The sequence below is a fragment of the Coregonus clupeaformis genome, chromosome 6 (assembly GCF_020615455.1).
Source record: "Coregonus clupeaformis isolate EN_2021a chromosome 6, ASM2061545v1, whole genome shotgun sequence".
NCBI lineage: Eukaryota > Metazoa > Chordata > Actinopteri > Salmoniformes > Salmonidae > Coregonus > Coregonus clupeaformis.
In genome coordinates this window covers 42,514,013-42,534,196 of record NC_059197.1, presented here as the reverse complement: position 1 = coordinate 42,534,196, position 20,184 = coordinate 42,514,013, and the positions used below count along the sequence as shown (strand labels likewise).

Sequence of the window (20,184 nt, the reverse complement as noted above, 5' to 3'; positions counted from 1 at the left end):
TCTGATACAAATCTCAACCGGACTGGAACGTCAGTGAAATTTCTAAAATGATTCATCACAGGTCAGGTCGTCCCTAACGTCATCCCCTTACCAGAAGTAAACCACATCTGGAGATCACATGACTTGGACAGCATCTGTCTATTAGTACAGGAGGGAAATGTGTTTATCACAGTCAAAATGTATCTGCGAATGGGAAGCGAATATCCTGTATAAATTGAATATCCCAACACTCTGTGTAAACATTTATCATTCCATCGTTGAAATTTGGCTTGTAATACTCTCTCAATATGCACAGCTTCACAGTTGTTTCCAAAGTGATTTTTTTAAATGAACGTTGCTGCATGGAGATGTACAGGAATGAATGAAGGTATGTGGGTAAATGAGCAGATACACAGTATATATGGAAAGTATTCAGACTCCTTCACTTTTTCCACATTTTGTTACGTTACAGCCTTATTCTAAAATTGATTAAATAGTTTTGTTCCCCTCATCAATCTACACACGATACCCCATAATGACAAAGTAAAAACAGTTTTTTAGGAATTTTAGCAAATGTATAAAATAAAAAAAAACAGAAATATCACATTTACATAAGTATTCAGACCCTTTACTCAATACTTTGTTGAAGCACCTTTGGCAGCGATGACAGCCTTGAGTCTTCTTGGGTATGACGCTACAAGCTTGGTACACCTGTATTTGGGGAGTTTCTCCCATTCTTCTCTGCAAATCCTCTCAAGCTCTGCCAGGTTGGATGGGGAACGTCGCTGCACAGCTATTTTCAGGTCTCTCCAGAGATGTTTGATCGGGACTAGTCTCCCAGTCTCTGCCGCTAAAAAACATCCCCACAGCATGATGCTGCCACCACCATGCTTCACCGTAGGGATGGTGCCAGGTTTCCTAAAGACGTGACGCTTGCCATTCAAGCCAGAGAGTTCAATCTTGGCTTCATCAGACCAGAGAATCTTGTTTCTCATGGTCTGAGAGTCCTTTAGGTGCCTTTTGGGAAACTCCAAGCGGGCTGTCATGTGCCTTTTACTGAGGAGTGGCTTCCATCTGGCCACTCTACCATAAAGGCCTGAGTCCTATCATGCTCTCTCTGTATATTTCTCACTCAATCTGTCATTCAATCCACATAGTGTATATGTTCCAGTGTGAATTCTGAGCAGGTAATGCCTGATGAGCATGACTGATGCATGTCATGAAAATGTATGCGCTAGGATGCGATTTTATATAGATATGAGTGGTATGGATAATCACCATAGTTATTTCCTCCTATACTTCTCCCTAGTCTTCCATATTTCCACCTAATCTTCCATCTCAATGTTCACGAGGCAACGCGCTGAATAAATGACACAGATGAAATATTGTATGTCAAGGTTTGTACTGATGTTATATATAAATGCTGGGATCTTCCATAGGTTTACATTCTCCAAGCATACATTGATTACACTACATAAAGATATGGTTATACATGTACATAATATTCCTTCATAACTATGCTTTTCTTCTAGACAAATCTACTTCACATGGACATCCAACATGTTGACATGCTAGGTTCATAGTCAGTAATCAATATCATAGCCCTCCTCCCATACATTAAAATTGACTCCAGAGATGGGCAGTTCATTGTCTTTCTACTATAACTAAAAGAGCAATAGCATTTTCCCCACTGTCCATTGGTGTTTAATGGTGTCCATGACAAACTATTCAGAAAATGTCCACATTGCCTTCATTGTAACAGTGTATGTCTACAGGTCTAGGACACCCTCGAATCACCATCACCAATTCACAATTAGCACTTCCGATGATGAGCAGTCTTCAGTCTTAACTAATAAGTAATCATCAATAATGGTGTTGCACCAACTAGGACAGTATCAGAGGACAGATTAAAGGTGCAATCTTTGATTGCTACATCTATCTCTGGCTTTGTTTTCTTTGTTGTCGTTTGAACAGCAGATTTCCTCTGAAACGATGACAGCCCACTAGCACTGGTCTGTTGCCTACAGTTATAAGCCCTTTATCTACCACTTACAGGTACTAAATGACTCCTTTGTCTCCATTAAACTCTTTCCGGTCTGCAGCAAACAGGTCTGACAGTACAGGCAGGGTGCTTCCAGTCATCACATTCAATGAAAATAAAATAAAAAGGAACGGTTCATAAGGTTTTGTTTATGGGTGGATGTAAGTCATGCATAAGTGGATTGATCGAGGCCTTAATGTTCTCTCTCTCTCTCTCTCTCTCTCTCTCTCTCTCTCTCTCTCTCTCTCTCTCTCTCTCTCTCTCTCTCTCTCTCTCTCTCTCTCTCTCTCTCTCTCTCTCTCTCTCTCTCTCTCTCTCTCTCTCTCTCTCTCTCTCTCTCTCTCTCTCTCTCTCTCTCTCTCTCTCTCTCTCTCTCTCTGTGACAATAAGCATGGGATTCCTGTGCTTCCCCGGGTTTCTGAGATACACATCCCCTGACACCACTGGATACAGTACAGCATGTCCGTGTGGGATACAGAAGAGCAGTCTCTTACACTCAAAGAGTTCATGGGTTGAAGAGCTAAGCTGGACCGATGAGAGAGGGGTCAAGGATGGGGTCTGGAGATTGGACAGGCTTGGGCCAGAGTGGACACCATTAGTAGACGGATAGGAGCGGGATCATCGCTATAGAAGGCGCTGTTCTACAGCTAAACATCCAAGCCTCACCCTCCCCACTCTCCAGACCTCCATCCATCCAGCCAGCCCCTCTCTCTCTCTACTCGCTCCCCACACTCCCCTCCTCTTCCCTGGGTCAGTCTGAGTCCCTTGGGCCCTCGTGGGTCCTGGTTCTGCTGGTTCTCAGAGTATGCTGACCCTCTCGGTGAGCCCCTGCATGTCTGCGTCCTCCCTGGCCTCATCGTCAGACCCGAGCGCAGGCAAAGGGGGCACCAGGTGGGCCGGATAGGGAAGTGTGTGTTCGCGGGCAAACATCTGCCAGCGGCAGTCGTCACTCTCATGGGTGATGTAGCGCTCACCCAGCTTGGTCTCCAGCTCCCTCAGATCCAACCATGTCTGGTAGTCCTGGAGAGGAGAGGAGGGAGGGAGGGAGGGTTGATGGGAGGAGGGGGAAGAAGAGAAGAGCATGGAAGGAGGGAAGAGGATGAGATGAGAGGTTTGAGGATGGAGAGAAACATGAGAAATAAGTCAGTTAGGGGGCCTTGTGTCTCTGGTGTCTCCACTGTAGGTAATGGACTTTTGTATAGCTGCCGTGCTTCTGTTGACTAGCGTACCTGTAGATAGGAGTGACTGAGGCTCTTGTCCACGCTGTAGCGTTTCCTCATCTTCACCTGGAGCAGGTTGTTGATCAGGTCAGTGGCTGAAGAGGAACACAGGCACACAGGTGAGAACAGTATGTGAACTGTACGTGTATGTCATAATAATATGGACATTTAGATATACTTACCCATGATTGAGTAAGACACTTGCATTTGTCATGCATGAGTACAAGTGTGTGTGTCTTACCGTCAGGTGAAATCTGTTTCCAGGGGTTAGGTGGGTACATGAAGGCAGCATTGTGGATCTGGTCGTTGATGTCCTCGTCCTCGTTGAAGGGGAAGGTGCCACTGAGGCTGACGTACATGATGACTCCTACAGACCACATGTCCAGGGAGCGGTTATAACCCTGGTTGAGCAGCACCTCTGGGGCAAGGTAGGCTGGGGTGCCCACCACCGAACGCCTGAACGACTTCTCACCAATTATACGGGCAAAGCCAAAGTCACACAGCTTCACCTAGAGAGAGAGAGAGAGAGAGAGAGAGAGAGAGAGAGAGAGAGAGAGAGAGAGAGAGAGAGAGAGAGAGAGAGACTACGTCATAGGGCCTGCTTCCTCTTGACCAGCTCCAGTGTTCTGATGTTAGCTATGACATGTTACAGTATGTAAGTTCCAGCATCATGGCCTACTCTCCTCTCTTCTACTAAATGAGTAACACTATCCCATAACCCCATCATCACTTTGACATGCCTAGTAAATAAGTTGAACATACCTCTGCCACGCCCTGTATGGGAGAAGTCACCACCTGGCTGTTATAGATGACCCAGATATACCAACTCCCTTACTAACATTACCAGCATGCTGCATTGGATGCCACCATCAAGCCATCCTATTTCATAGGACTACATACTGTATATGCCAACTGTTTTATACATGATCCTGGGTCTTGTTGTGGTGCTGGGTGAAGAGATCATGTCCCAGGTCTGTTGACCCGTGCCCTGTAACATGTATAGTGCTGCTGACCTGAACCAGACTATATTAACTATTCAGGATCCCAGGGCTGTCCAAACAACCACTAGCTTCTCTTAGGTGACTTTGACTGATGCTATCATAACTGCCAGAGCACTTTCTTGGAAGCAGTGTGTGTGTATGACAGGGGTATAGTGTTACCCCTGTGTCTTTTTCAATGTGGTCTGTCTGTATGTAACAGGGCATCACTGGTCACTGGCCATGTCCGTAACTCTCAGATCTGGTGTGTTAATCCAGGATAGCAAATGGGCACAGTGTGTGTGTGTTGTGCCAGACTATTTTGAGTTGTTCCCATCAGCAGGCTTGGCTGTGCTGTTGTTATGCCTGATTCGGTATGAGATGGAGTTGTCTATTATCTATCCTGTTGCCTAGTCACTTTACTCCTACCTATAGTATATGTACATAGCTACCTCAATTACCTCGTACCCCCTGCAAATCAACTCAGTTCTGGTACTCTCTATATTATATTGTATTATATACAGTGGGGTCTGAAATGATTGATTTCTCCAAGACATGCTAACCTCTCACCATTACCAATAACAGGGGAGGTTAGCATGTCTTAGAGGTATGATCTTTGACCCTCAAACTTTCTCACCCATCATTATTCACGATTCATTCAGGATTATCTGCAATTATGGTAGCATCCACATGAATGTAGAAGTGTTTAGAAACATATTCTATTCTTATTTACCATTAATTTATATTGGGCACAAAATAATCTGAAAACACAACCAAAAAACAAACTGCAAATGCATCCAGAAAGTTCGTAGAGTCACAAGCTTGATGTATTCATTGTATGCCAGGAACATGAGACCTAATACTAAACGTTTGATTACTTTATTTATAAGAATCTTTAGGGGTGTCAATAATTTTTACCCCTACCTTTCTCAGAAAAAAAGTATTACTTGTTAAACAAAATCTATTTCTCTAAGCAATTGTATTAGTATAAAAGAATATACTTTACCCATTTTGTTGAGTATACAATAAATATAGCACAGTATTTGAATTATTTATTTAATATAGTCATTATTGTTCATCTTTATCAATGGTGTCAATCATTTCGGAGCCCACTGTATGTGTGTGTATGTTTACCATGTGACCACCATGGTTTTCTCAGAATAATGAGTGTGTGTGTGTGAGAGCCACACACACAACAGGAAACGGTTAATTCCCCCCCTTACCCCTAACTATAGAGAGAGAGATATAAAGATATATATAGAGAGATATATATAGAGAGAGAGATAGAGAGATATTTAGAGAGAGATATAGAGAAAGATATATATATATATATATATATATATATATAGAGAGAGAGAGAGAGAGAGAGAGAGAGAGAGAGAGATATAGAGAGAGAGATATAAAGATATATATAGAGAGAGATATAGATATATAGATATAGAGAGATATAGAGATATATATAGAGAGATATATATAGAGAGAGAGATATAGATATATATATATAGAGAGAGGGAGAGAGAGGGGGGAGAGAGGGGAGAGAGAGAGAGAGAGAGAGAGAGAGAGAGAGAGAGAGAGAGAGAGAGAGAGAGAGATCTCTACATTAGCTTTGACGTGTAGAGTCATGGTGTGTGTGATAGTGTCATAACAGTTGTATGTACCTGGGGGAAGGGCTCGGCAGAGGCCAGCAGGACATTCTCAGGCTTCAGGTCACAGTGGACGATGTTCTTAAAGTGTAGGTGCCTCAGGGCTGCCAGAATCTACACACACAAACAGGATATGGCTTAGACTCTCTGGGCTGTAACAGGAAACCAAACCCCAGAAAAACAAACGCTTCGGAGGTACATTGTATGTGTTATGTAGTGAGTGAGAAACAACAGAACATGAAACGGGAACCGCCAAACCCTCAAGCAAATATGACATTTCAATGATTTGAGTGTAGGTTTATTTTCATGACGTGAGAACACACAGCGGTTATCAAACAGATCTGTTGTCTGATAAACTTTATAACTGTAGGAAACACACACAAACACACCCAGCTAAGTTTATCAAAAGGTGGCGTAAAAAATCCAAAACATTATCAAACACATACAGATTACTTTTTCTTTCAATGTATTTCAAATGCATTTCAAATTTGCGTGTTTGCTTAAATGCATGTAATGCCTGACAATATTCCAGAAATACAGTTGAAGTCGGAGGTTTCCATACACCTTAGCCAAATACATTTAAACCGTTTTTCACAATTCCTGACATTTAATCCTAGTAAAAATTCCCTCTCTTAGGTCAGTTAGGATCACCACTTTATTTTAAGAATGTGAAATGTCAGAATAATAGTAGAGAGAATCATTTATTTCAGCTTTTATTTATTTCATCACATTTCCAGTGAGTCAGAAGTTACTCAATTAGTATGGTACCATTGCCTTTCAATTGTTTAACTTGGGTCAAACGTTTCGGGTAGCCTTCCACAAGCTTCCCACAATAAGTTGGGTGAATTTTGGCCCATTCCACCTGACAGAGCTGGTGTAACTGAGTCAGGTTCGTAGGCCTCCTTGCTCGCACACGCTTTTTCAGTTTTGCACACAAATGTTATATATAGGACTGAGGTCAGGGCTTTGGGTTGGCCACTCCAATACCTTGACTTTGTTGTCCTTAAGCCATTTTGCCACAACTTTGGACGTATGCTTGGGGTCATTGTCCATTTGGAAGACCCATTTGTGACCAAAGCTTTAACTTCCTGACTGATGTATTGCTATATATTGCTTCAATATATCCACATAATTTTCCTTCCTCATGATGCCATCTATTTTGTGAAGTGCACCAGTCCCTCCTGCAGCAAAGCACCCCCACAGCATGATGCTGCCACCCCCGTGCTTCACTGTTGGGATGATGTTCTTCGGCTTGCAAGCGCCCCCCTTTTTCCTCCAAACATAACGATGGTCATTATGGCCAAACAGTTCTATTTTTGTTTCATCAGACCAGAGGACATTTCTCCAAAAAGTATGATCTTTGTCCCCATGTGCAGTTGCAAACCGTAGTCTGGCTTTTTTATGGCTGTTTTGGAGCAGTGGCTTCTTCCTTGCTGAGCGGCCTTTCAGGTTATGTCGATATAGGACTCGTTTTACTGTGGATATAGATACTTTTGTACCTGTTTCCTCCAGCATCTTCACAAGGTCCTTTGCTGTTGTTCTGGGATTGATTTGTACTTTTCGCACCAAATTATGTTCATCTCTAGGAGACAGAACGTGTCTCCTTCCTGAGCGGTATGACGGCTGCATGGTCCCATGGTGTTTATACTTGCATACTATTGTTTGTACAGATGAACGTGGTACCTTCAGGCATTTGGAAATTGCTCCCAATGATGAACCAGACTTGTCAAGGTCTACAATTGTTTTCTGAGGTCTTGGCTGATTTCTTTTGATTTTCCCATGATGTCAAGCAAAGAGGCACTGAGTTTGAAGGTAGACCTTGAAATACATCCACAGGTACACCTCCAATTGACTCAAATGATGTCAATTAGCCTTTCAGAAGCTTCTAAAGCCATGACATCATTTTCTGGATTTTTCCAAGCAGTTTAAAGTCACAGTCAACTTAGTGTATTTAAACTTCTGACCCACTGGAATTGTGATCCAGTGAATTATAAGTAAAATAATCTGTCTGTAAACAATTGTTGGAAAAATTACTTGTGTCATGCACAAAGTAGATGTCCTAACCGACTTGCCAAAACTATAGTTTGTTAACAAGACATTTGTGGAGTGGTTGAAAAACGAGTTTTAATGACTCCAACCTAAGTGTATGTAAACTTCCGACTTCAACTGTACACATGGACTTTGTGTTGTTGATATGTGGTAGTGGAGTAGGGGCCTGAGGGCACACAGTGTGTTGTGAAATCTGTTATGAACGTGTTGTAATGTTTTTAAAATTGTATAACTGCCTTAATATTGCCGGACCCAAAGAAGAGTAGCTGATGCCTTGGCAGCAGCTAATGGGGATCCATAATAAATACAAATACAAATACAATGGAGTGATTTCTGACGAGAATTCCCCATATAATCTAACATTGTGCATAAATCCCTTTTCAAAGACTCAAAGGCTTCCTTTGCGATGTCACACTATGTATATGGCTCTAGTCTACAGGGTGGCTAGAGGGGTTACTAATTCAGCTTCTTATATTACTCTTTACGTATCAGTAGTTAGGTAAGCATTTCACGGTAATGTCTACACCTGTTGTATTCGGTGCATGTGGCAAATCAAATTTGATTTGATTTGATTCCATCCAATTGGTGACAGATTTTCATGTGAATATTCTAAAACCCGCATTTTCCTACCAGAGATTTGTTTCCATCAAATTGACTTGTTGCAGATAAAAGGCTGTCTGTGATGACGTAGTGCACATACAAATACATTTTGTGGTTAAATTCCCATGTACCGAATAAAAATAAATAAAGTTTAAAAAATTAACAAAATTAAGTTAAATGGTTTTCTCACAAAAATATTGCGTTATATATCGTTATATAGCGAGTCTGCCCACTCTGGTATTGGCACATGCGCTCTAGCCAACAGCGCTATCTGCTGTTGGCAAGAGAGCACGTACATTGAGTATACCAAACATTAGGAACACCTTCCTAATATCGAGCTGCCAAAGTGAGTTGCCAAAGTGGCCAAACTAAGTTGATCTTATTCAGGCAATGGGCGCAGCCATCTCTGTCTTTTTTATTGATTTAATATTTAAAACATACAATATACTTGCAGTGAAGACGCTCAACAAGTACATCACATTAGTAATCAAACAGACTCCCATCCAGAGCGACACACAGAAGCAACCAGGGTCAACTTTGACTTTGCTTATTTGCGTCTTATAATGAATGGCATTCTGGGATTAGGGAGTTTCGCTTGTCAAACATAAACAAACATGGCTCCATCATAAAGAATTTAGCCGCTGTTAGCTTAGCTGACACGCATCTCTTTTCTAAACAATATTACATTTCTCCCTTGTGCTCACCAGAGATGAGGTACATTGTAAACAAGTCTAGCTGTTAGGTCGCTAACTAATGTTTCGTTTTTTTGTCAGCGCAAACTGTTATTTAGACTGGTTTATGGAATGAGTTTGGCTGTGGATGTGTTCCGTGTGATGCTTGGATGATGAAGTTTGCATTTATCTTTTACGATGAAGTTTACATTTATCTTTTACAATAAAAGGTGAAATTGAGGAATAGAGTTATTGATATGAGGTTTTCATAGTGTTGTGGACCAGGTTAGAGTTAGTAGATAAGTGGCTTGGTGCCACAGAGTCTACATTCCAGTATGTCATAGGAGATTACTGATGTTTATGGTAGCATGATTGATGGATAGGATATACTGACTTTGGGTAAAGGGTAATAACATCAAAGAAGGGAGTGCCCACTGAGGGTTACCAGATGTTCGTGAAGAAACGTGTAACAGAGTGTATATAAGCTGAGAGGATGTCTTTGTTCTGGAGTTCGAAATGGCAAGAGGCAGAGCCATGTCTTTTGTTATAACGAACCATGGTACCTATTAAATAGTTATATGAACTCCCCATCAAAAGTGTCTAAGTATATCCTTACATCCTACAGCTCAGCTGGTAGAGCACGGCGCTTGTAACGCCAAGGTAGTGGGTTCGATCCCCAGGACCACCCATACACAAAAAAAAAATATAAAAAAATGTATGCACGTATGACTGTAAGCCGCTTTGGATAAAAGCGTCTGCTAAATGGCATATTATTATTATTATATACTTGATACCCGAGAAACTCATCATAACAGTTGTGAAGACCTTTATTTTCCATCAGTACCAAACATTGTTTAGATGCTTTTCAGACAACAATGCTGTTTAGAAGCGTTTGTTGCATCATACATTTTGTTGCTACTGTTCCAATCACATATTTGCGATGGTACGCTGCAGGGACAAATATGTGATCATATGCATCAAAAGGTTGAGCGTGAAAACCCAGCAGCGTTGCAGTTCTTGACACAAACCGGTGTGCCTGGCATTTACTACCATACCCCGTTCAAAGGCAATTAAATATTTTGTCTTGCCCCTTCACCCTCTGAATGGCACACATACACAAGCCATGTTTCAATTGTGTCAAGGCTTAAAAATCCTTCTTTAACCTGTGTCCTCCCCTTCATCTACACTGACTGAAGTGGATTTAACAAGTGAAATAAATAAGGGATCATAGCTTTCACCTGGATTCACCTGGTCAGAGTATATGTCATGGAAAGAGCAGGTGTTCTTAATGTACTCAGTGTATAGACTACAATAATGATGAGATTATTATGGACAAAAGAGCATGATTTTGTTATATTTTTCAAACGGCTGCCAAGCATCGATTATTTTGTCAACAGAATAAGACAATATGTAACTTTTTGGGTGACCCGAACCAAATTCACATAGAAATGTGAGATCTGTCATTCTCATTGAAAGCAAGTTTAAGAAGCAGTAGATCTGTTCTATGTGTGCTATGTCTATGCTTCTCGTTCTTAAGTTTCGTTTTTGCATCTTTTACTTTCAGTTTTGTACACCAGCTTCAAACAGCTGAAAATACAATATTTTGGGTTATGGAAAATATATTTCACAGCGGTTTAGATGGTACAATGATTCTCTACACTATACTACTTGTTTTGTCACATAAACTGAAATTAGGCAAACTATTAGAATTTTTGCAACCAGATTTCTGCATAGTGCACCTTTAACATTCTGTCATAAAGAGCACATGTTCAACTAAATAAAAAACCTGTTTTTCCATCTGAAGAGATAAAAAAATGTACTACAGTAAGTATTTATTTTATTTTATTAATCAAAAAAACATGATTTATATATTTTTTATTTTTTCATCATCTTTGAAATGCAAGAGAAAGGCCACAATATAATATTGCAGTTTAGGCACAATTTAGATTTTGGCCAATAGATGGCAGCAGTGTGTGTGCAAAGTTTCCGATTGATCCAGTGAAGCATTGCAATACTGGACTATTTTGTATCAAGTCTGCCCAAATGTGTCGAATTGGTCAATTGATACATTTTGAAGTACATAACTATAGAGAACATACAAAAATGATATGGTAATACAAAATGTAAGTTTACACACTCCCAGGAATGTCATATATGATGGTTCATTAGCTTATACACTAACTTTCACACATCTAGATGGCGGGGTGGGTGTGAAGGCAGAGACAGCAAGGGTTCAAACTGTAGAACCCAGTTCCTACATTTGAATATACAAATATTTTAATAAACAAAACTATGCTACATTTTATCTCTGGGACCCTCAGGATGACAAATCAGAGCAAGGTTACTGAATGTAAGTACATTATTTACCTTCAGAGGTGAATGTATCAAACCAGTTGCCTTAACAAGTTTTTTGTTGTTGTGCACTCTCCTCAAACAATAGCATGGTATTTTTTCACTGTAATAGCTATTGTAAATTGGACAGTGCAGTTAGATTAACAAGAATGTAAGCTTTCTGCCAATATAAGACATGTCTATGTCCTGGAAAGTTTGCTGTTACTTACAACAGTCATGCTAATCACATTAGCGCATGTTAGCCGATCCCATAGAGGTTAATAAAGCCGCATACGAACACGGTCTCCTTCTTGAGTAAGGCAGCTACAAAATGCAGGTGTTTCAGCCTAGCTCAGTGCTTTCTGTGGTGGAGGGGCAGCCAGCAAAAATACAGAGCGTAGGCATTGGTAATCTTCTCTAGTTGCGCCGTGATTGACTCAGTGTTCTGTCACTCATGGGGACCCTAGGTCACCGCCGAATCTACAGGGAGAGCTAGACAGTTCAAGACCCCTTGGGTGTTGCCATAGATTTACATTAGAAATGCCCGTCCAAGAAGGCTCAAGGTCATTAACCACAGATAAAATAATGTCAAATTACAGCTAGCTTTGATTGGACTGATCATGTCAACATAATACTTTCACAATCTTAGCTTGCAAGCTAGACAAGCAGCCATCATCATGAATCACATCGACAATATACTGGCAAAACCTTTTCAATCCTTGTCGTATGAAGAGAAACTATGGATAAAACGTATCGGTGCTTATCGGCCATTGGACATAAACATTACACAACAAGTTGGAAATCGCAATTTCAACAATAAGTGATTTGGAAGGAATCAATGGCTAACTGCAAGCATTGCAAAGCTTCCCCTGCCTCCTATTCGGTGGAGAGGGTGTGTGATCCAAGTCTGGGTTTAAGGATTTAAAACATGTGTGTGAAAGGGTATTTTTTCCAAGCTTAAAAGGATAAACATTCACACGCAACAGCAAAGGTTGAATACATTGGCCATGCTGTCAATCCAGCATGACTTCTGCCGCGTTCAAAACAACTGGAAACTCGGAACTGGGAAATCTCAGACTTCAGTGCGTTCAACTCGGAAAAAGACTATCGGACTGGGAAAATACGTTATGAAAGGTCATCCAACTCAGAATTCCAAGTCGGGAACTCAAGCCTCGTTCTAGAGCTCCAACCTGAAGATCACTGACGTCATTGGTTCATTTCTAGCTTGTTAGCTAGCTAGCTAATGTTAAGTTAGCTGGCTAGCCAGTTCAAATAATGACCATATCATATAGCTGACAACGTCTTAACATTAGCTAATTTGAATTCATTATTACAGAAAAAAAACTCACAACAAGATCCTTATTTACAAGTTAATGACGAGCTGATTACAGAAAATAGCTTACAGTTGTGAGTGTGACGAAGTAAAAGCAGGGCATTCTATCTGAGAATTTTTTAACTTGGACACTGTCTCTTTGGCCTAACATTATATCCTAATTGGATTTTGGTGCAGGTCATGTTGATCTTCACATTGCCGTCTCTGGTAAACACACACTATATCAAATAAAATCTAAGTTTATTTGTCACATGCACAGGATACAGAAGGTGTAAACAGTACAGTGAAATGGTTACTTGCATAGTGGAGTCTTTTGTTTAGCTAGCTAGCTAGCTAAACAATTAACCATAATCCCAACTCATAATGTTACTACACTGCATGAAGGTAGCTAAAGTTAACCAACTAGGTTCTATGTTAGCTAGCTAGCTAACATTAGGCTATAACTAGCAATGCAAATGGCTCTGAGATATGAATAATATTACTACAGAGATCATACACGTAGCATTAGCTAGCGAGCCCACCAGCAATGTTAGCTAGCGAGCCCAAGCGTGCTACAAGGCAGACCAATCCGAACTAATCTCTTGGCATGTCCAGCCCATCCATTATTTCAGCCAATCATGCCTAGTGGGAAGGTTCCTGACTTTTTCCGTGGCTAAACCAACTAGGCTGGTAATAAAACAAAAATTGTATTTACAGATGGCATACAAGTTTGTTATTAAGGCACATGAAAGTTGACATGTTCCAGAAGGCATTTCTGCCCCAAAATTCATTTTGATAAAAAATAAATGTTTACGTTCAAATGCATTAAAATGCAAATCAATTTATTACATTTTTGACATGCGTTTTTCTGGATTTTTTTGTTGTTATTCTGTCTCCCACTGTTCAAATAAACCTACCATTAAAATTATAGACTGATCATTTCTTTGTCAGTGGGCAAACGTACAAAAGCAGCAGGGGATCAAATACTTTTTTCCCTCACTGTATCTGCGAGCTGTTGGCTATAGAGAGGATGTGCCAAGACCAGAGTAGGCACATTTGCTTGCGTTAAATACGCAACCATTTTTGTGACAAAACTTTCCGTAGAGTTGAAAATGCGATGAAAACACATTGAACTTTAGATTTTTATTCGTAACAAGAAAAACGTACATTTTGTGTTCGCTATGTCATCACACACTGATTTACTGGTGGGAAAATGCACATACAGTGGGGAAAAAAAGTATTTAGTCAGCCACCAATTGTGCATGTTCTCCCACTTAAAAAGATGAGAGAGGCCTGTAATGTTCATCATAGGTACACGTCAACTTTGACAGACAAAATGTGGAAAAAAAATCCAGAAAATCACATTGTAGGATTTTTTATGAATTTATTTGCAAATTATGGTGGAAAATAAGTATTTGGTCAATAACAAAAGTTTCTCAATACTTTGTTATATACTGTGACGTCACGAGAGGCTACACAGCTTTCAGCGGGATTGCTCAAGTAGTGCAAGGAGACAAGGTTCAAACAAAACAAGGATTTTATTATAGGTCTTGGGAAATTAACGAAAATATAACAAAATTCTGTTCTCTTGTGGCTCTTTAAGGGTTAACAGTTCAGGGATGTCTCTTCCACATCCAAAATCATAATTCTCACTCGCTCAGATAACTTTTCCCCAGCCTTACTGTAGTCCACGTTGCAGCTAGTGGCCAACCCAGCAAAAAGTCCTTCCAAATGTCTCTCACGTATTTCCACAGGTGCATATATCCAACGGTGAGTATTTCCCAAAGGTAAGTATCTCCAAATCCTTATATTCCTCATGGAAGTGGACGTGCAGCACTCTTGTCCTCCAGAGAGCCCAGGTTGGAGACTGTGTCTCTTCCCTTCCCAAACCTTCAGCTCATCAGCTCCTCATTTGTTTCAGCTGCGTGGGAAGATTGGCCATAGAGGGGTGGAGTTCCCGACCATACCAGCAGATGGAGCCATAGCTGTCTGGGTTTGCAGCCACCTCAGGGGGATGTAACGTCCCTCCAGGACACAGCCTCTCGTGACATCACAATACCCTTTGTTGGCAATGACACAGTTCAAACGATTTCTGTAAGTCTTCACAAGGTTTTCACACACTGTTGCTGGTATTTTGGCCCATTCCTCCATGCAGATCTCCTCTAGAGCAGTGATGTTTTGGGGCTGTCGCTGGGCAACACAGACTTTCAACTCCCTCCAAAGATTTTCTATGGGGTTGAGATCTGGAGACTGGTTAGGCCACTCCAGGACCTTGAAATGCTTCTTACGAAGCCACTCCTTCGTTGCCCGGGCGGTGTGTTTGGGGTCATTGTCATGCTGAAAGACCCAGCCACGTTTCATCTTCAAAGCCCTTGCTGATGGAAGGAGGTTTTCACTCAAAATCTCACGATACATGGCCCCATTCATTCTTTCCTTTACACGGATCAGTCGTCCTGGTCCCTTTGCAGAAAAACAGCCCCAAAGCATGATGTTTCCACCCCCATGCTTCACAGTAGGTATGGTGTTCTTTGGATGCAACTCAGCATTCTTTGTCCTCCAAACACGATGAGTTGAGTTTTTACCAAAAAGTTCTATTTTGGTTTCATCTGACCATATGACATTCTCCAAATCCTGGATCATCCAAATGCACTCTAGCAAACTTCAGACGGGCCTGGACATAAGCAGGCTTAAGCAGGGGGACACGTCTTGCACTGCAGGATTTGAGTCCCTGGCGGCGTAGTGTGTTACTGATGGTAGGCTTTGTTACTTTGGTCCCAGCTCTCTGCAGGTCATTCACTAGGTCCCCCCGTGTGGTTCTGGGATTTTTGCTCACCGTTCTTGTGATCATTTTGACCCCACGGGGTGAGATCTTGCGTGGAGCCCCAGATCGAGGGAGATTATCAGTGGTCTTGTATGTCTTCCATTTCCTAATAATTGCTCCCACAGTTGATTTCATCAAACCAAGCTGCTTACCTATTGCAGATTCAGTCTTCCCAGCCTGGTGCAGGTCTACAATTCTGTTTCTGGTGTCCTTTGACAGCTCTTTGGTCTTGGCCATAGTGGAGTTTGGAGTGTGACTGTTTGAGGTTGTGGACAGGTGTCTTTTATACTGATAACAAGTTCAAACAGGTGCCATTAATACAGGTAACGAGTGGAGGACAGAGGAGCCTCTTAAAGAAGAAGTTACAGGTCTGTGAGAGCCAGAAATCTTTATTTGTTTGTAGGTGACCAAATACTTATTTTCCACCATAATTTGCAAATAAATTCATTAAAAATCCTATAATGTGATTTTCAGGATATTTTTCCTCAATTTGTCTGTCATAGTTGACGTGTACCTATGATGAAAATTACAGGCCTCTCTCATCTTTTTAAGTGGGAGAACTTGCACAATTGGTGGCTGACTAAATACTTTTTTTCCCCACTGTATTTTATTTACGCTTATTTTTGAATATTCACATAGAAATCTGTCGTCAATTGGATGGAAACCTAGCTAATGATGGTGAAAACCTGGAGTATTTTGGGGGGTTAGTGGGTTAAAATCTTCCTAGAAATCACAGAGGGTGCACAGAGGGACATGTCAAAGTGGTCCTCTATAGCTCAGCTGGTAGAGCACGGCGCTTGTAACGCCAAGGTAGTGGGTTCGATCCCCGGGACCACCCATACACAAAAAAAATGTATGCACGCATGACTATAAGTCGCTTTGGATAAAAGCGTATGCTAAATGGCATATTATTATTAAAATGCTGAATTCTGGCACTTTAGCAAGTCTTTATTGATATTGAAATTCTGATTTATTGAATTCTCCATGTGCTCTATGTCAAAGGGCACTTCATTTCATATAACAGGCATTTAAAAATGCAATATTGGTGCATAATTGCTACTTAACTTATCAAAGGGATGCAAAAGGCACTCCTTTCGTGGAACGTTACAATTGGACAAATACATTATTTGTCCAATTCTACATATTTCACATGTATCCTAAAACAATTATTTTAAACAATATTTTTAATGTATTGTCTTTCTGTATGGGAGTACACACATACACACACACACACACACACACACACACACACACACACACACACACACACACACACACACACACACACACACACTGACCTGTGTGATGAGGAACTTGGTGAGCCTCTCTGGGAGCCTGCCTTTCTCACTGGACAGGATCATCTCCAACATGTCTCCATGGAGCTTCTCCATCACCACAAACACCTTCTCTGGAGTCTCAAACATACACTCCAGATTCACTATGCCCAGGTGACGTAGACTCTGAGAGATGGAGAGAGGGAGGGAGAAGGGGAAAGGGAAAAAGAGCAAGAGACAGTGAGAGAGACAGAGAAGAAAAGAGAGAAAGAGGGCAGAAGAAGAGGGGAAATGACACACAGGGAGGGAAAGAAACAGAGAGAGGTAGAGTGGATGGGATGGAAGAGTGAGAGAGAATTAGACTGAGTATCAGTTAGTTAGAGTATAGTGCGATGGCAGTGTTTATTTGTCACTTGACCTTTATCTAAGTACACCCCAAAGAGATGATGATTCTGCTGTAAAATCTGCTTATGTAATTGAATGCAGTTGGTATGACAACCTCATGATGTAAAAATGGACACTTGTGGCCTGTACAGACATAGGATCTTAATTTGATAACTCTTTTGTTGCTAAGAATTTTCCTGCACAGCAAGAAATACAAACGTGTAGTGTATTCAAGATTTAAAAAGGCTTCTCAAGTTTGTAATTTCCACTTTAAAACTTTCAGACTTGATTTGTCCTAATCGAAAATGTATCAACCCCTACAAAGAAAGTCCATGAATTATAATCCACACAATAATTCAAATGTCCTGTTGCTGCAGGATTATTTTCCTGCTGTAGCAAACTGGCTCAAACTAAGATCCTACATCTGTAGTTGGGAGTCTAACAGTCTACGTCCCAAATTACATCTTATTCCCTACATATTGTAGTCTCCTGAGTGGCGCAGTGGTCTAAGGCACTGCATCGCAGTGCTAACTGTGCCACTAGAGATCCTGGTTCGAATCCAGCCGGCCGCGACCGGGAGACTCATGGGCGGCGCACAATTGGCCCAGCGTCGTCCAGGGTAGGGGAGGGAATGGCCGGCAGGGATGTAGCTCAGTTGATAGAGCATGGCGTTTGCAACGCCAGGGTTGTGGGTTCGATTCCCACGGGGGGCCAGTATAAAAAAATATGTATTCACTAACTGTAAGTCGCTCTGGATAAGAGCGTCTGCTAAATGACTAAAAATGTAAATCTAGAATATTGCACTACTTTGGACCAGGGTAGTGCAATATGTAGGGAATACGGAGCCAATTTGTGGAATCGGCTATTTGAGCCACACTCGTTGCTGACAGGTGTATAAAATCGAGCACACAGCCATGCACTCTCCATAGACAAACGTTGGCAGTAGAATGGCTCAGTGACTTTCAACGTGGCACCGTCATAGGATGCCACCTTTCCAACAAGTCAGTTCTTCAAATTTCTGCACTGCTAGAGCTGCCCCGGTCAACTGTAAGTGCTGTTATTGTGAAGTGGAAACGTCTAGGAGCAACAACAACTCAGCCGCGAAGTGGTAGGCCACACAAGCTCACAGAACGGGACCACTGAAGTGCGTAGCACGCAAAAATTGTCTGTCCTTGGTTGCAACACTCACTAGCCTAAAATCGCAATGCCAAATGTCGGCTGGAGTGGTGTAAGCTCGCCTCCATTGGACTCTGGAGCAGTGGAAACACGTTCTCTGGAGTGATGAATCAAGCTTCACCATCTGGCCGTCCGACGGACGAATCTTGGTTTGGCGGATGCTAGGAAACGCTACCTGCCCCAATGCATAGTGCCAACTGTAAAGTTTGGTGGAGGAGGAATAATGGTCTCTGGCTATTTTTCATGGTTCGTGCTAGGCCCCTTTAGTTCCAGTGAAGGAAAATCTTAACGCTACAGCATAAAATGACATTCTAGACGATTCTGTGCTTCCCACTTTGTGGCAACAGTTTGGGGAAGGCCTTTTCCTGTTTCAGCATGACAATGCCCCCGTGCACAAAGTGAGGTCCATACAGAAATGGTTTGACGAGATTGGTGTGGAAGAAATTGACTGGCCTGAACAGAGCCCTGACCTCAACCCCATCGAACACCTTTGGGATGAATTGAAACACAGACTGAGAGCCAGGCCAAATCTCCCAACATCAGTGCCCGACCTTACTAATGCTCTTGTGGCTTACCGGAAGCAAGTCCCCGCAGCAATGTTCCAACATCTAGTGGAAAGCCTTATCAGAAGAATGGAGGCTGTTATAGCAGCAAAGGGGGGACCATCTCCATATTAATGCCCAGGATTTTGGAATGAGATGTTCGATGAGCACGTGTCCACATACTTTTGGTCATGTAGTGTTGTAGGTGATGAACTAGACTAGTAGTGGGAGACCCATTGAAAATGTGTATCTGTGTCTCCCCCTGGTGGTTACCTGCAGTATGGCCACCTCATTCCTCAGCTGGCTCTCCTGCTTGGTGGGGAAGCGTAGCTTGTCAATCACCTTCACCGCCACATCACGTCCTGTCTTCCTGTGCTTCCCTGATGGCAGGAAGAAGAGAGGAAGAGAGGGAATTAAAGGAGATTCATTGAGATTCAACGACTCAAAATGGCCAGTGTAGAAGATTGGAGACACTCACCGCCATACACCACACCAAACTGCCCAGAACCAAGGATTTCATCTGCAAATATCTGGTACACCATACCAATGTCCTGGAGGAGAAATTGACAAAAGCATCAGCAACTTAATCATCATCATCATAATTATCGTACATTTCAACATCATCATCATCCTCCCCACCATCATCATCACCATAAAGTCCTTGGTATTGATTGTGAATGTGTGTCAAGAGACTACTCACCACATTCTCCTGGATCACACTGTTGGACACTGAGATGCTGACAGAAGCCTGTCCTGCGGATCAAAGTAAAAAATGCTATCCATCCACACTAAGATATACAGGACTTCCATCTGAGCTCATGTGGGGTCACTACAGAGAGAGCGTGTGTGTGTGTGTATGTGTGTGTGTGTGTGTGTGTGTGTGTGTGTGTGTGTGTGTGTGTGTGTGTGTGTGTGTGTGTGTGTGTGTGTGTGTGTGTGTGTGTGTGTGTGTGTGTGTGTGTGTGTGTGTGGAAAGAGCTCTGAAAACGAGCTTCTGTTCCTCGACCTTTGGACTGCACACCACTCATAAGCCTTTCACTGTAAATCTCCCACAACACCAGCCCCCTTTCCCCAGATCACAAACAGCAGGGCTGTAAATCCAGGCTAAGAGCTAGACTGAGATCAGATCCAGACCCCATGATTCTGTTCTTTAGATGGCTAACT

The 20,184-nt window shown here is 41.9% G+C and overlaps 1 protein-coding gene across 1 annotated transcript in view; it reads right to left on the bottom strand.

Annotated features, from left to right (window-relative positions):
* Positions 1–2,338: 2,338 nt before the first annotated feature.
* The window catches only part of LOC121567393 (serine/threonine-protein kinase D2-like), a 65,989-nt gene continuing 48,143 nt past the window's right edge, over positions 2,339–20,184 (bottom strand). The window contains exons 11-18 of the mRNA XM_041877408.1: positions 19,721–19,773; positions 19,499–19,571; positions 19,294–19,400; positions 16,943–17,104; positions 5,876–5,974; positions 3,482–3,749; positions 3,250–3,335; positions 2,339–3,040 (exon numbers count right to left, since the gene is read on the bottom strand). Coding sequence (XP_041733342.1) covers positions 2,819–3,040; positions 3,250–3,335; positions 3,482–3,749; positions 5,876–5,974; positions 16,943–17,104; positions 19,294–19,400; positions 19,499–19,571; positions 19,721–19,773 — 1,070 coding nt within the window. The 3' untranslated portion in view covers positions 2,339–2,818. The remainder of the gene's footprint in view (positions 3,041–3,249; positions 3,336–3,481; positions 3,750–5,875; positions 5,975–16,942; positions 17,105–19,293; positions 19,401–19,498; positions 19,572–19,720; positions 19,774–20,184) is intronic.